Source organism: Cervus elaphus, chromosome 10, assembly GCF_910594005.1.
Source record: "Cervus elaphus chromosome 10, mCerEla1.1, whole genome shotgun sequence".
Taxonomy (NCBI): domain Eukaryota; kingdom Metazoa; phylum Chordata; class Mammalia; order Artiodactyla; family Cervidae; genus Cervus; species Cervus elaphus.
In genome coordinates, this window is record NC_057824.1 from 51,783,482 (window position 1) to 51,797,026 (window position 13,545).

The 13,545-nt window shown below is 51.1% G+C and overlaps 1 protein-coding gene and 1 long non-coding RNA gene across 2 annotated transcripts; one reads left to right on the forward strand and one right to left on the reverse strand.

Moving 5' to 3' along the window:
• Positions 1 to 343: 343 nt before the first annotated feature.
• On the reverse strand, positions 344 to 12,509 carry LOC122701906 (small integral membrane protein 10-like protein 2A). Its single transcript, XM_043915340.1, has 2 exons — positions 12,059 to 12,509; positions 344 to 2,137 (listed from the first exon to the last, which is right to left on the reverse strand). Exons 1-2 carry the CDS (start codon positions 12,242 to 12,244, stop codon positions 2,117 to 2,119), a joined length of 207 nt encoding a protein of 68 aa, XP_043771275.1. The 5' UTR covers positions 12,245 to 12,509; the 3' UTR covers positions 344 to 2,116.
• Positions 5,510 to 6,465, forward strand: LOC122701907. The gene is made up of 3 exons (XR_006343146.1): positions 5,510 to 5,553; positions 5,898 to 6,079; positions 6,351 to 6,465. It is a non-coding gene; the product is annotated as an uncharacterized LOC122701907 (long non-coding RNA).
• Positions 12,510 to 13,545: the final 1,036 nt, after the last annotated feature.

Below are 13,545 nucleotides of genomic sequence, written 5' to 3' on the forward strand. Positions count from 1 at the left end.
GGGAAGCCGGTCCCATTCTCACACACCGCAATGTGCCATCTCGTCTCCCCGCCCATCCACGACCCTGAGGTGGGTAGTCCACTGGCCAGGGCCTTCTTGGGGCAGTCGGGTCGGTGTCCTTTGAGACTGGCTGCAGACCACTGTTTCACGAGGGTGAGCACCCCACTCCACAAGGATCATAAGACATTATTTCTTTCTATCTGGAGAGTTGAGTTCCAGAGTAATTTTACATTTTGCTTTTCATTCTCTGCTTCCAATCTTCTAAATCAGTGAAAAACTTTTCACAAACAGACTGAAGTATGAGGAAGGCAGCATTAATAATAAAGACGAAGGGAACCAAGACTACACACGTAAAATAAGACATTTATTATGCTAAAGAACAGGTTTTATTTTTCATTTCCCCAGAACACTAACATAGCACACGGCAGAGTAATTTAGCACACAATATAAACTGATATATGCAGTCAATAATTCCGAAAATGGGGACGTCTTACTCTGGGACTCCTTAGAAACTTCTGCTCTTCAGTGCCTGTTATCGAAGTCATCAACACACGGCAAAAGGAGTTATCTCAGAAAAAATTAGTGTAGGAGATCTCTCAACTCCTAGAAACTGGAGACCTTCTATAAGGGGAAATACTTGCTTTTTTTTTCTCTAGACTGAGCTCCAGTGGAGCTCATTTTTTATTGTGGGTAACACTGCCAGGGTTCCTAGTTTGAGGAAGGGTTATCTAAAGGTAATGTTAATATTGCAACTTTCACCGTAGGGCCTGCATGTCAAGTGTAAGGAAAGGGATGTGAGAAAAGACATCAGCTTTTTGCTCAAATTATTCTACAAAACACAGAAATAACAACAGCTTACCATCAACTTGGCCTGGCTCAGACCAAGCCCAGCAGGGTTGACTTTTACAAGTATCTACTCTCGTCAGATGGTCAGAGAACAGGCTGGAGAGATAGTGCCTGGGACGGCAGCCCTGCTGGATGGGTGCTGAAGGTAAACTTAAAACTTGCTGTTACATCTTTGATTCTAGTCTGATAGGTGTATAAGGTAATATCAATAACCTCCTTGGCACGGCTTCCCAATCCTTAATGTCTCTCAAGCACGGAGATTTCCTTCCGTATCAGCCAGCTTTCTGTGGGTTTAAGTCCCACTGACTTTAAGTCTGTCTGGTCACACGAATCAAAGCAGAGGTTCACTGCCGCGCCGTGTGTGCCCAGAGTTAACGCAAAAGAAAGCATTCGAGGAGAGCGCTTAGTCTCGCTATTTTTATTGTTCTGCCTGTACCTTAACCTTGGCACAGCAGATTTGCTCATTCAAAAGCTTGTGGAGCCAGTGACGCCACTGTTATCTGCAGATCATCTGAGGTGCTTTCTTCCCATGAAAGCATTTTCTTGTATTCTACTCTTGGCTCTGAATGGTCAGGGAAAACACTTTTCATCTCATCATTCAAGAATATTAGGGGATGTGCGTGCAGCAGGATGGCTCGCAGGCAAGAGGGTGCCAACGCAGAGTCCAGCTTCTCTAGGAAAGCACGGGGCCGATCATCCTCAGAATCCCCCTTTGTGGACCCTCTCTGCCGGCCCAGCAGTCTGGACCCCCAGGGCTCTCCGCCGTGGCTCCGTCCTCTGTGGCCGCCAGTGGGCATGGGCGCTGCCCATGGCCAGTCCATCCCCGGAGCCTCCCCAGCGCCTCGGGCCGGCCCCGCACACCGCGCCCCTGCAGGAGCCGAGGACAGACCCGCAGCGTCGCTCTGCGCGGCAGCTGAGGCTGAACTTCTTTGTACTGGTTCTTGCCACCGTGGAAGTACTTCGAGGCCACCGCAAAGCAAGGGGCTGGCCCCACGCAGGTCAAGCTCTGTTTCCAGTGACGACTCCCCGTTTCGTGGATCTCCCCGGGCAGCGACCGCAGGTCTCCTCACCCGGGAAGCGCCATCTGCGGGCCGAGGGCTCCCCTCCTGCCTTCTCTCACTCCACAGTTCTCTGCACAAGGCTCTGTCCGAGGCGGCACCCGCTCCCTGCTCCTCCGCGACGTGGGTGCAGAAAGGCCTGCGTCCGTCCCTCATGCTGTGTCTCTGACACCCTGAGCCCCAGGACACGCCTGTCAGTCCGCGGAAGGCCTTCAGTGGATCTCAATATGAACCTGGAAAAGACCAACAAATTACAGGGTAATAATGAAGACGGGGTCTCCAGAGAGTCCACACACACCAGGTATTTCCCAGCAAATATGAAGGTCTCTTTGACAGTCTCCAGTACCAAGGATTCCCACACTGTGATAGAAAACAGGATGTCAACCTACCAATTAGAAATCACAACAAAAAGAACAGAACTTGATTAATGCAGTATTTCCTAAAAATACTTAAATATGTACTGAGGCTCTGCACTTTTCATGGTAATGCAGTTATTTGCACAGGTTCAATAAAAAGTGGCTGCCTTTAACGAAGATAAACTAGATGACTCAATCAGGCAACCAAGGCCTTACCCAGAGTGTCCTATTTGAGAATGATACTCAGTGACTCAGGCATGACAAGCCACTTTTAAGGAATCATGGGCAACTTTACTTATGTTGTTGTTGAGTTGCTAAGTCATGTCTGACTCTTGGGGACCCCATGGACTATATATAGCCCACCAGGCTCCTCTGTCCATGTATCTTCCCCACCCAGGGACTGAACCCACATCTCCTGTGTTAGCAGGCAGATTCTTTATGACTGAGCCCCCGGGGACCCTCACGTCTCCTCGGGGCATACTCTGTACAGGGATGAGTATTATTCTATATAACACTGACACAAATGCATTTGAGCAGCATAAAACTATATGCAAACATAACGTGCAATTATCTTTTTATATTTTGAATATTTATTTGGCTGCGCTGGATCTTTAGTTGTAGTGTGTGAGACCTAGCTCCCTTACCTGGGATGGAACCTGCGCCCCTCCCGCTAGGAGTGTGGAGTCCTCGCCACTAGACCATCAGGGATGTCCCCAGATTTTTTTTTTAATTGATATATAACTGACATAAAGTATGTTAGTTTCAAGCATACAACCTAGTATTTCAATGTTTGTATATCTCACTACAAGAAGTTACAAAGCACAGCCAACACTCACAGTTCACCAAGGCAAACCTAACTTCTCTTAAATTAACTCTCCAAAGCACGTTATTTTAAACCTTACATTTAATTTTACTGATCTGAAATGTACTAAAAATGACTGTTTTCCTGAAATGGAAGCATTCCTAAATATATTTTAATACATATTAGAACAGTTTTTTTTTTAATTAAGAAAAATAGGTCACTTAATATGGGCCAACTCTCAGGAAAACTGGCTTCTACCTACTTTTATTATGTCCTTATAGGAGAACTTAGTACAGCTCGGAAAGATGAAGTGTTGTCACAACTGTTACAATGTTTTAAACAAGACACCCTAACGTAATCACACCTTCGATAATGACAAACTGATCATGTACGCAACCCTGAATATTCAATGGAAGGACTGATGCTGAAGCTGAAGCTTCAATACTTTGGCGAGTCGGACACGACTTACTGACTGAATGATAACAAGTAACGAGAGAATAACTGCTTACTAAAGACCTAGCTCTTCAGTAAATTCAGTAATAAACTATGTATTCAATACTCTTTACAAAGGCTTCAGTAGGTCAGTTAAACATTTTTGGCTCTTGTCCTCAACCAGACGATTTTTGGTATTAGATGGTTACACACATTACTTATATTTTGAGAGCCAGAAATAACTTCCAAGTCATCTCTAAACAGAGTCATCTGTGCAGTATTTTTTGTGGTTTGCTCTCACTGTGCTGTGTATGCGTTGGTACACTGTATCTTGCCAAATAAAGCAGGTACCATTACACAATGAACCGTCCTCCGCCCAGCTATCATCTCCCCCTCTCAACCCCCAGACCTACAAAATAATAAGCAGCATAAATTATGGCAAACGGACATATCCACAAAAACTGAGGCCCCGTCCCCCTAAATGAGGGAAGTCTATTTTGAAATTCTAGACAGTGTGATTCAGGACTTTCCTAGTGGTTCAGGGGTTAAGAATCTGCCTGCCAATGCAGGGGACACAGGTTTGATTCCTGGTCTGGAAGTTCCCACGTGGAGCAGGGCAACCAGGTCCATGTGCCACAGTGAAGACCCAGCGCAGTCAAAAATAATTTTTTTTTTCAAAAATAAATTAAAAATAAACAAATAAAGTTTTAAAAATAAATAAAAACACAGTATGGTGCAAGAAAAATAAAGTGCAGGGCTGGGAGTAAATTCCTGATCCTACTCCTGACCTCCCTCACCAGTGCCTGCCCCCTGCGCGCCCCCCAAAACAGACAACAGTTGAATTCGGAACCACAGCGGCCAGCAGGAGCGAGGTGTGGAGGGAAACAGGCTGTCTGTCGGGCTCACGACCTCGGGGCAGACAGGAGCAACCTGGGCCACAAGGATCCCCGCCAGGGAGGCGGCGGCCCTGCTGGGCGACAGCAGGCCTGACCCGACTCGGCAGCTGCGCCCCCTGGTGCGGTCACCTTACCCTCCCCAACCTGCGCTATTAATGGCCTCAGGGACATGATGGTCTGGATACCATTGCTCTGGAAACTAAAAATACCCCCGCCTCTGTGCCACTGAAAGCCAGCCGGCAAGGCTATTCCCAAAGGGGGGTGGGGTGGGGTGGGCAGGGGACACAGCTGAATGCACGGCGGCGGCTCGGCTGGACGACCACCGGCGGGGAGGGGGTCCTGCCTGGGGACAGCTCACGCACCACACTCCAAGGCCACCTGGCTTCACGGCTGGGTTTTAATTGAAGTACAGCGGACTTACAATATTATGCATAGCACAGCGACTCACTATTTTACCAGATGATACTCTAATCAAAGTTACTATAGGAGGTGGCTGTGCAACACATTCTGTGGCTTACCTGTTTTGTACATGGTAGTCTGAACCTGCTAATCCTATAGCCCTAATTTACCCTCCCCACTTCAGTACCCACTGGCCTTGTCTCTGCTTTGCACAAACATTCGCTTGTGTTGTTTTCCGGTTCCACCTCGGAGTGACGCTGCCCACTCCCAGCTCTCCGAGGCGGCGTCGGCAGACCTGCCCACCGCTGAGCTCACCGTGAAAGCATCTGAGACAAACTGCTCTGCTGGCCACACCGCTTAGAGGACGAGCAAGAGGAAGGGCCGGGTCACCTCTGCGCCGCCCTCGAGCACCAGCGCAGGGAGTCGGCCCCAAGGACCCAGGCCCTGCTGTGAACCACGCAGGGTCCACGCCATACCTGCCCGCTAGGCGGCTCTGGGGCCGCCACCCAGAGGCACCAGGGTGTGCTCACCCGGCCGGGCGAGAGGGGGCACCTGCTGTCCTGCGTGAGCCGAGAAACAGCTGCTATGAGCATCTCTACCAGCGAGAGCATCAGGGGAAGGACTCCCCTGGTGGTCCAGTGACTAAGACTCCATGCTCCAAATTCAGGGGACCCGGGTTCGATCCTGAGTCAGGGAACTAGATCCCGCCTGCCGCAACTAAGAGTTTGCATGCCACAACTAAGACCTGGGGCAGTCAAAATTAGGTAATTTTTTTTTTTTTTGAGTTAATTTTTTAAAAAAGAGTGTCAGAGGGAACCAGTGACAAAACACAACAGAGGGAGTCTGTCAAACAGAGGACAGAGAAGTGACTCCTGGACGACCAAAGTGGCCCAAGCGTGGACCAGCACGTCGCAGTGGGGGACAGATGCGGAGGTCCAGGCGGGAGCGGCCAGGGGCTGGGAGCCGTCAGAGGCCCCGGCACTGCCCGAGGAGGCACCCAGGACGCTGACCTCCGAGGAGGGCGAGCTGGCATGACTGTAAAGATAACTTACTAATGACTATAACCTTTCCTTTGGGAATTCCACACCTGCGGTATTTTCTGCTACAGATTCAATCAGCCAGTGTTCACAGAGCCCAAGCTACGCCAGTGCTGTTCTGAGCACAGGCATGGGGACGGTGCACCAAGTGGACAAAACAGGATCTGTCTTCCAGAAGCTTGCTTTCCAGTGAACGTAGGGACAAGGACAAAACCGTCACATGCACAAGCTTCCTTGCGGCAGGTAGAGACAGGTCAGTATGGATCAATACCGTACACCACACACCAGGATAAACTCCAACATTCTACATGTAAAAGTAAGACGTGATGTATTAGTACCAGAATAAATTACAAGTGAATTCCTTGTATCTTTACAGTTGGGAGGGCCTTTCTAACTAGGATAAAACCCGAAAGTCAGAAATGACTGTTAAATCTGACTACATAAAACATCAGTATGGCAAAAACACACTATAAGCAAAATCAAAAACATAGTAACTGGAAAATTTTTTCAATTCTTATCAACAGACAATTCTTATCTGACAAAGCTTCAAGAAACCCACCAACAACCCACCAGAAAAACGGGCCAACAACAGGTACAGCGCACACAGAGAGATGCAGACGAGCACTTCTCTCCCACCACCCCGTCCTTTCAGGCAGGCAAGCCTGTTGGCTCAAATGCCAAGATATGCCCACGATGCAACCTCCTCCAGGGCCTCCCCGGCATCGCCGTGATGAATCACGGACACGCCTCTCTCCCACTCATCTAAGGGTCTCCCTGCTCCCCTGCCACTCTCACAGGAAATAAGAATGATTTTTTTGAATTGGTTGAACACAAAGTTACCACATGACCCAGCAATTCCAACCCTAGGCATATAACCAAGAGAAATGAAAACATATGTCCAGGACTTCTCCGGTGGTCCAGTGGCTGGAGTCTGCTTGCCAATGGACTGGGGGGAACATGGGTTCGACCCCCTGGTTCTGGAATATTCCACGTGCCTCGAAGCAACTAGGCCTGTGCCCCACAACTTTGGAGCACGAAAGCCCTGGAGCCCATGCTCGGCAACGGGAGAAGCCACTGCAAAGAGAAGCCTCGGCACCGCAACCAGGGAGGAGCCCTCGCAGCAGCGGAGACCCAGCGCAGCCAAAAAAAGGACAGGCTCTTAAGAAACTGTGGTGGCAACTTAACACTGCCACTACAACCAAGGGCACAATCACTCGTCTGGCACTTCTTTTAAACCTGCAGCAAAATACGCATAAAGGCTACCAGCCATCACCACCACATGGCTCTGGAACGTTTTCATCCAAATGAGAAGTGTCTTTGTTCAACAACTCCCGTTCCCCTTCTCCAGCCCCTGGCCACCACCTTCTATGTTCTGTCTATGTGATGACGTCCCTTAAGTCCATCCAAGTTGTAGCAGGCGTGAGACCCTCATTCCTTTTCAAAGCTGAGAAAGATCCCACTGAAGGTTCACACGTTCTGTTTGTCCTCTCACGTGCGGACAGACACGGGAATCACCAACAGTGCTGCTGGGACACCGGAGCACCAGGGCCTGCGTCCGTCTTCAGACTCTGCGGGGTACGCCCCCCAGTGAAACCACTGAACCGTACAGTGATTCTGTACTCAGCTTTTTGAGGACCTGCTGAACTGCTTCCCAAGACCACTTGACCTGCCTCCTGAGAAATCTGTATGCAAGTCAAGAAGCAACAGTTAGAACTGGACATGGAACAACAGACTGGTTCCAAATGGGGAAAGGAGTACATCAAGGCTGTATATTGTCACCCTGCTTATTTAACTCATATGCAGAGTATATCATGAGAAACGCTGGGCTGGATGAAGCACAAGCTGGAATCAAGATTGCCGGGAGAAATATCAATAACCTCAGATATGCAGATGATACCACCTTTATGGCAGAAAGTAAAGAGGAACTAAAGAGCCTCTTGATGAAAGTGAAAAAGGGAGTCAAAAAGTTGGCTTAAAACTCAACATTCAGAAAACTAAAATCATGGCATCCAGTCTCATCACTTCATGGGAAATAGAAGGGGAAACAATGGAAAAGGTGAGAGACTTTATTTTGGGGGCTCCAAAATCACTGCAGATGGTGACTGTAGCCATGAAGTTAAAAGACGCTTACTCCTTGGAAGAAAAGCTATGATCAACCTAGACAGCATATTAAAAAGCAGAGACATTACTTTACCAAAAAGGCCCATCTAGTTAAACCTATGGTTTTTCCTGTAGTCATGTATGGATGTGAGAGTTGGACTATAAAGAAACCTGAGTGCTGAAGAATTGATGCTTTTGAACTGTGGTGTTGGAGAAGACTCTTGAGAGTCGCTTGGACTGCAAGGAGATCCAACCAGTCCATCCTAAAGGAAATTAGTCCTGAATATTCATTGGAAGGACTGATGCTGAAGCTCCAATACTTTGGCCACCTGATGCGAAGAGCTGACTCGTCTGAAAAGACCCTGATGCTGGGAAAGATTGAGGGCAGGAGGAGAAGGGGACGACAGAGGATGAGATGGCTGGATGGCATCACTGACTCAACGGACATGAGTTTGAGTAGGATCTAGGAATTGGTGATGGACAGGGAGGCCTGGTGTGCTGCAGTCTGTAGGGTCAGAAAGAGTCAGACACGACTAAGTGACTGAATGAATTGAAACTGCTTCCGACAACAACCGCACCACCTTCCATTCCTCCCGGCAGTGCACAGGGGTCTAACTTCTCCACATCCTCGCTGTCCCCTCCCCTGATAACAGCCAGTCTTAGTGTGGCTTTGACTTGCAGTTTCCCAATTTTTCTCCCCCAGCACTGGGTTTTATCGCCTCCCTGGCAGAAGAGAGGCCTCCTGGGAGCAGGGCCAGGTCAGGCGAAGGCTGGGCATGGGAAGCTTCTCAGCTTGTGTAGCTGGGCTCGGATTTGGAGCTGGAGCAGTGAGTAGAGGCTTCCGGGGACTAAGGCTGGCCTGGGGTCCCCAGGTCCAGGCAAGGAGATTCTGCCTGTGAGAGACGAGCAGTCACTCACCCTCCAGGCCCACAAGTGTCCCTGGGACAGGACGGGGGCAGACGGGGGGAGATGGAAGGAGCCGTGACTCTCAGGGAGAGAAGGTGGCCCGGATGGGTCTGTCAGGGCCTGGAAGCAGGGCGACGCCATGTCCGCACCCTGCAGGGCTGGGATGGGAAGGGGAGCCTGGCCACCAGGGCCCCGCCTCCGGGTGTCCCACGGGGCCACAAGGTTGAAGTCACAGGCTGGGGCTCGGGGCTCAGAGGTCACTGTAACCATGCCTCAGGTCCTCACCATGGCCGGTGGCCTGGCTGCCCACAAACACGTTCCAACTGCCCACCTTTTCCTGGGCTTACTTGCCACTAGTGTATCTTCTTTGGAGAAATGTCTATCAAGCCCTCTGCCCATGTTTGAATTGGGCTGTTGTTGCTGAGCTGTAAGAGCTCTTCACGTGTTTTGAACACTAATCCTTGTCAGATATCCAGTTTGCAAATACAGGCGACCCTTGAACAAGGCAGGGGCTGGGCTGTCGACAGTCCACAATCGGAAATCCTCACAGTTCTCAGGCAGCCCTCCCCCAAAGTACCTAGTGACCGCCTTGTCTGCGCCTCCCCACCCCAACTCACACCCGAAATGGCAAAATAAGCCCCGCGCTCCACAGCCAGAGTGTTCAGCTTCCACGGTTCTCTAAAGCTGCGCTGCCTGTGGACCGGGCGTCACGTGCGGCAAGCGTCCCCGGCTCTCCGTTCTGCCGGCACCACGCGTCCCAGAGCCAACCCCCCACCTCCACAGTGCGCTCACCCTCAATCATGACAGTGCAAACTCCTCGTTAGGAAATCTGTATCTCAGCAACCTTTCCAGAGCTTCCCCTACTGGCCTACGAACAACTGGGAGATCTGGAAACCCTCATCAACGTAACAGGAATGGAGTCCTTCACGCCTTATTGATGTGATCCCAAAAGACCCTTCTGAAAGGAGAACCCAGGAGTGGAAGCGTCTTGGCATTCTAAGAGCCAGGGAGGAGTGCTCGAGGTGGCCAGAACAGCAAGTGCAAACGCCCAGGGGCAGGAAGAGGCTTGGTGCCTGCAGAGAGGAGACACGCAAGCAAGCAAGAGCAAGACACGCAGAGAGCAAGCAAGAACGAGCCAGGGAGAGGTCAGAAAGGTGGACGGGAGTCAAATCTACAGGACAGAAACAGGTGAACTGCATTCCACGCGCAGTGGCAAGCAGTTTGGGATTCTTTTTTTTCTTGTAAGGAATGACACAATCTGATTTATATTTTTAAAAAGACGTCTCCAAGGGCCCTGGGGAGAACAGATGGAGGCACCTTGGCAGCTTGGACTAGAGGGTGGTCAAAAGTAACTAAGTGGACATAATCAGAAAGGTGAGTTTTTTATGGTACACAACTGGCTATTTTCAACATTATGTTGATTTTCTCTTACTTGTGACTTTACATGCTAAGTGTGTGCTAAGTCACTTCAGTCGTGTCCAACTCTTTGTGACCCTATGTTTTGTGGCCCTCCAGGCAAGCATACTGGAGGGGGTTGCCATTTCCTCCTCCAAAGGACCTTCCCGACCCAGGGACAGAACCCTCATTTCTTAATGTCTCCTGCGTTGGCAGGCAGGTTCTTTACCATTTAGTGCCACCTGGGAAGCTTGCAAATTATACAAGTAACTCCGGAACAAAAGTTTCCAAAGTGGAGCTTGACGGTCAGATATAGCCTCCTGACACATTCTGCTTTGCCCACAAAGGTTATCTTTTGTTACGTTGATATTTAAAAATTAGGATTTCCACTTTCTCTTGGAAATGGCTGCCTCTGGCACACAGCAGTTGGCTGGTGACTACAGGCTGGAGCACAGGCTTTCTGGCTTATTTCTATTCCCACTCCAGCACCTTCTTTGCTCATTGATGCAATCTACCTGAGTTTCTGACTCCTTTGGCACCACTTAAGGATGCCACAAGCCCCTGTTCACACAAAAGAATCTCAATTTGGACCCTGAAATAGAGAGGCCGGTTCATCCCAACTAACCTTAACTCAGTTTTGGTCAATAGGTGGTTTTATGTCACCAGTGAGAGGCTTTGAGACAATTCTATTCTGATACCACCTGCCAATGCAACAGACATAGAGACTTTCAGTCCCTGCGTAGGGAAGATTCCCTGGAGGAGGGTAAGGCAACCCACTCCAGTATTCTTGCCCGGAGAACCCCATGCACAGAGGAGCCTGGTGGGCTACAGTCCATGAGGTCCCAAAGAGTCAGACACGACTGAAGTGACTTAGCACACAGGCACAGTCAAACCACAGGGGAAAAAAGAGAACTCCTGCCCCGCCCATGTCAATACTGCATAGTCCTGTTCAGGTTTCCCCTAAGTACTGTCAGACCGTCAGCTCTTGGAGAACAGGGACCTGTCCATCACAGAGCCCTAGGCTGCACACAGCAGACCCTCCCCCATGTGTAAACGGAACCCAAGAGATGCTCAGCACTTGGCCATCTATGACACATTCAGGAACAAATAATTCTCAATTTGACGGTTTTCCACTCCGCCAGAAAAAGGCATCTGGAATTTGAGGGAGGTAGAAACGTCAATCCTTGATAGCAAAGATGATCTCCAGGGTGCTGGGTGTGTGTGGGTGTGTGTACTACTTCACATCTAACTGTTTCAGGCCTCTGAACCTTTGCCTCTCCACGTCTTTACACCTCGTTTTTCCTCATCACCACCCCCACTCCTTTCACCACCATCACCCTCTACCCCGGGCCAGGATAATAAACATGATACCTCCATCAGAATATCGATTAACATTAATTAATTTACCTTAAGTTTGGATCGCTTTCACAGCATAAAGTTTGGGAACTAGAAAAGTCAACCGTAAACGCACTCCCCGCCCCCGCACCCCCAATCAGTCATTTTCACAATTTCCTCTTCAGGGCCAGGGCCTTTAGAGCCCGTGAGCCCGCTGTAGGACCTTACTCGAGGCCTGCCGCTCCACGCCCCCACCCCACCCCGCCTCTTCTGCGAAAACAGAGTCAACAATGACCTCTGCGGGGATTTTCTCCCGCGTGGCTGCGGGAGAAAGGCACGGTGCTGAGCCATACACTCGGCATCCAGCCTGGCAGCTCCCGGCGGCATCTTCACGGCCTGGGCGAGGGTGGACCGGGCGGCGCGGGGCGGACCGGCACTCGGGGACGATCGGGGGGCCGGGGGGAGACAGGGGGTCGGGCGGGCGTGCCTCACCTACCTGCAGACGGACGTTGAGCATCATGGAAGCCACGATGTAGAGGTAGGGGAAGTTGATGCGCAAGCGCCAGGCCAGGTCGAAGAAGATGAGCAGCGTGCGGGTCAGCCCCTTGCAGAAGACCCCATAAGAGCGGGCGGCGGCCGAGCGCGAGAGCCGGACAGCCAGGCCCGACAGAGCCGCCGCCATATAGACCGGCGCCCGCCGCCGCCGCCGCCCGCCCGCCCGCAGCGCACCGACCGGCCGCTGGACCCGGGCCGCCGGGCGCGCCGAAGCCCGGCCGCCCGCCCTCTCGGCGCCGCGACGCCCCCGAACCTCCGCCCCGGCCGCTGGCCCGCGCTGAGGGAGCGAAGGAGGCGGCGGCGAGGCGGGCGGGCGGGCGGGCGGGCTGGCCGCGGGGAGGGGAGTCGGCGCGTCACTCTGTCGGGAAGCGCCTCAGCGAGCCGGCGCCGGGTCCCAGCCCGGCTGCGCGACCTGACGTCACAATGCCGGCGCCGAGCCGGCGTCAATGGCCCCGCCCCCAGGCCCCGCCCCGGCCCCGCCCCCGTTCACCTTGCCCCAGGTGAGAAGCGCATGCGTGGGCTAGGTGGCGCGAAGAGGCCGGCTGAAGCGCTGTGTTCTTCCGCCCCCTAGTGGTAATCCAGAAAATAAAAACACAGGGAGGTGTTGAGCCGTGGGTTTAGGGTGAATGGGCTTAGCGCTGCCGAACTTTCAAGTTATTAAAATAGTAGTTTTGTTTTATGCTTGTCTTACCGCAGTGAAAAAAAGAAACAGAATGGCTTCTTGGGGCCAACAGGGAGAACGTACTCCTTAGGTAAATTACGGTGTCAATTCATATATTGATAGTTTAATCTTTTAATAATCATATTAGTTACGAAGCCTCTAATGTAAAAGGGTTGCCCTGGTGGCTCAGACGGTGAAGTATCTGCCTGCAGCGCAGGAGACCCGGGTTGGATCCCTGCGTCCGAAAGATCCCCTGGAGGAGGGCATGGCAACCCTCTCCAGTATTCTTGCCTGGAGAATTTCACAGACCGAGGAGCGTGGCGGGCTACAGTCCATGGGGTCGTAAAGAGTCGTTCTGAGGTTTTGAGGGGATTTTTTTTGACAGTGAGTTTTTACATTCCCACTTAAGCATATCAGTTCAGTTCGGTCGCTCAGTCGTGTCCGACTCTTTGCGACCCCATGAATTGCAGCATGCCAGGCCTCCCTGTCCGTCACCAACTCCCGGAGTTTACTCAAACTCATGCCCATCGAGTCGGTGATGCCATCCAGCCATCTCATCCTCTGTCGTCCCCTTCTCCTCCTGCCCCCTATCCCTCCCAGCATATAGGTTTCTATTAAACATTTGTAGGGCTTTGAAGGTAAATACCTTCTCATATCAGACAATATTTCATGTCATTACTTATGCCCACCCAAGAGAAAGTCTGGAAATTTGGTATAGGTGGGAAAAACTGTTTAATTGGTTAAATGAAAGGCAAGTCTTAAGTCCT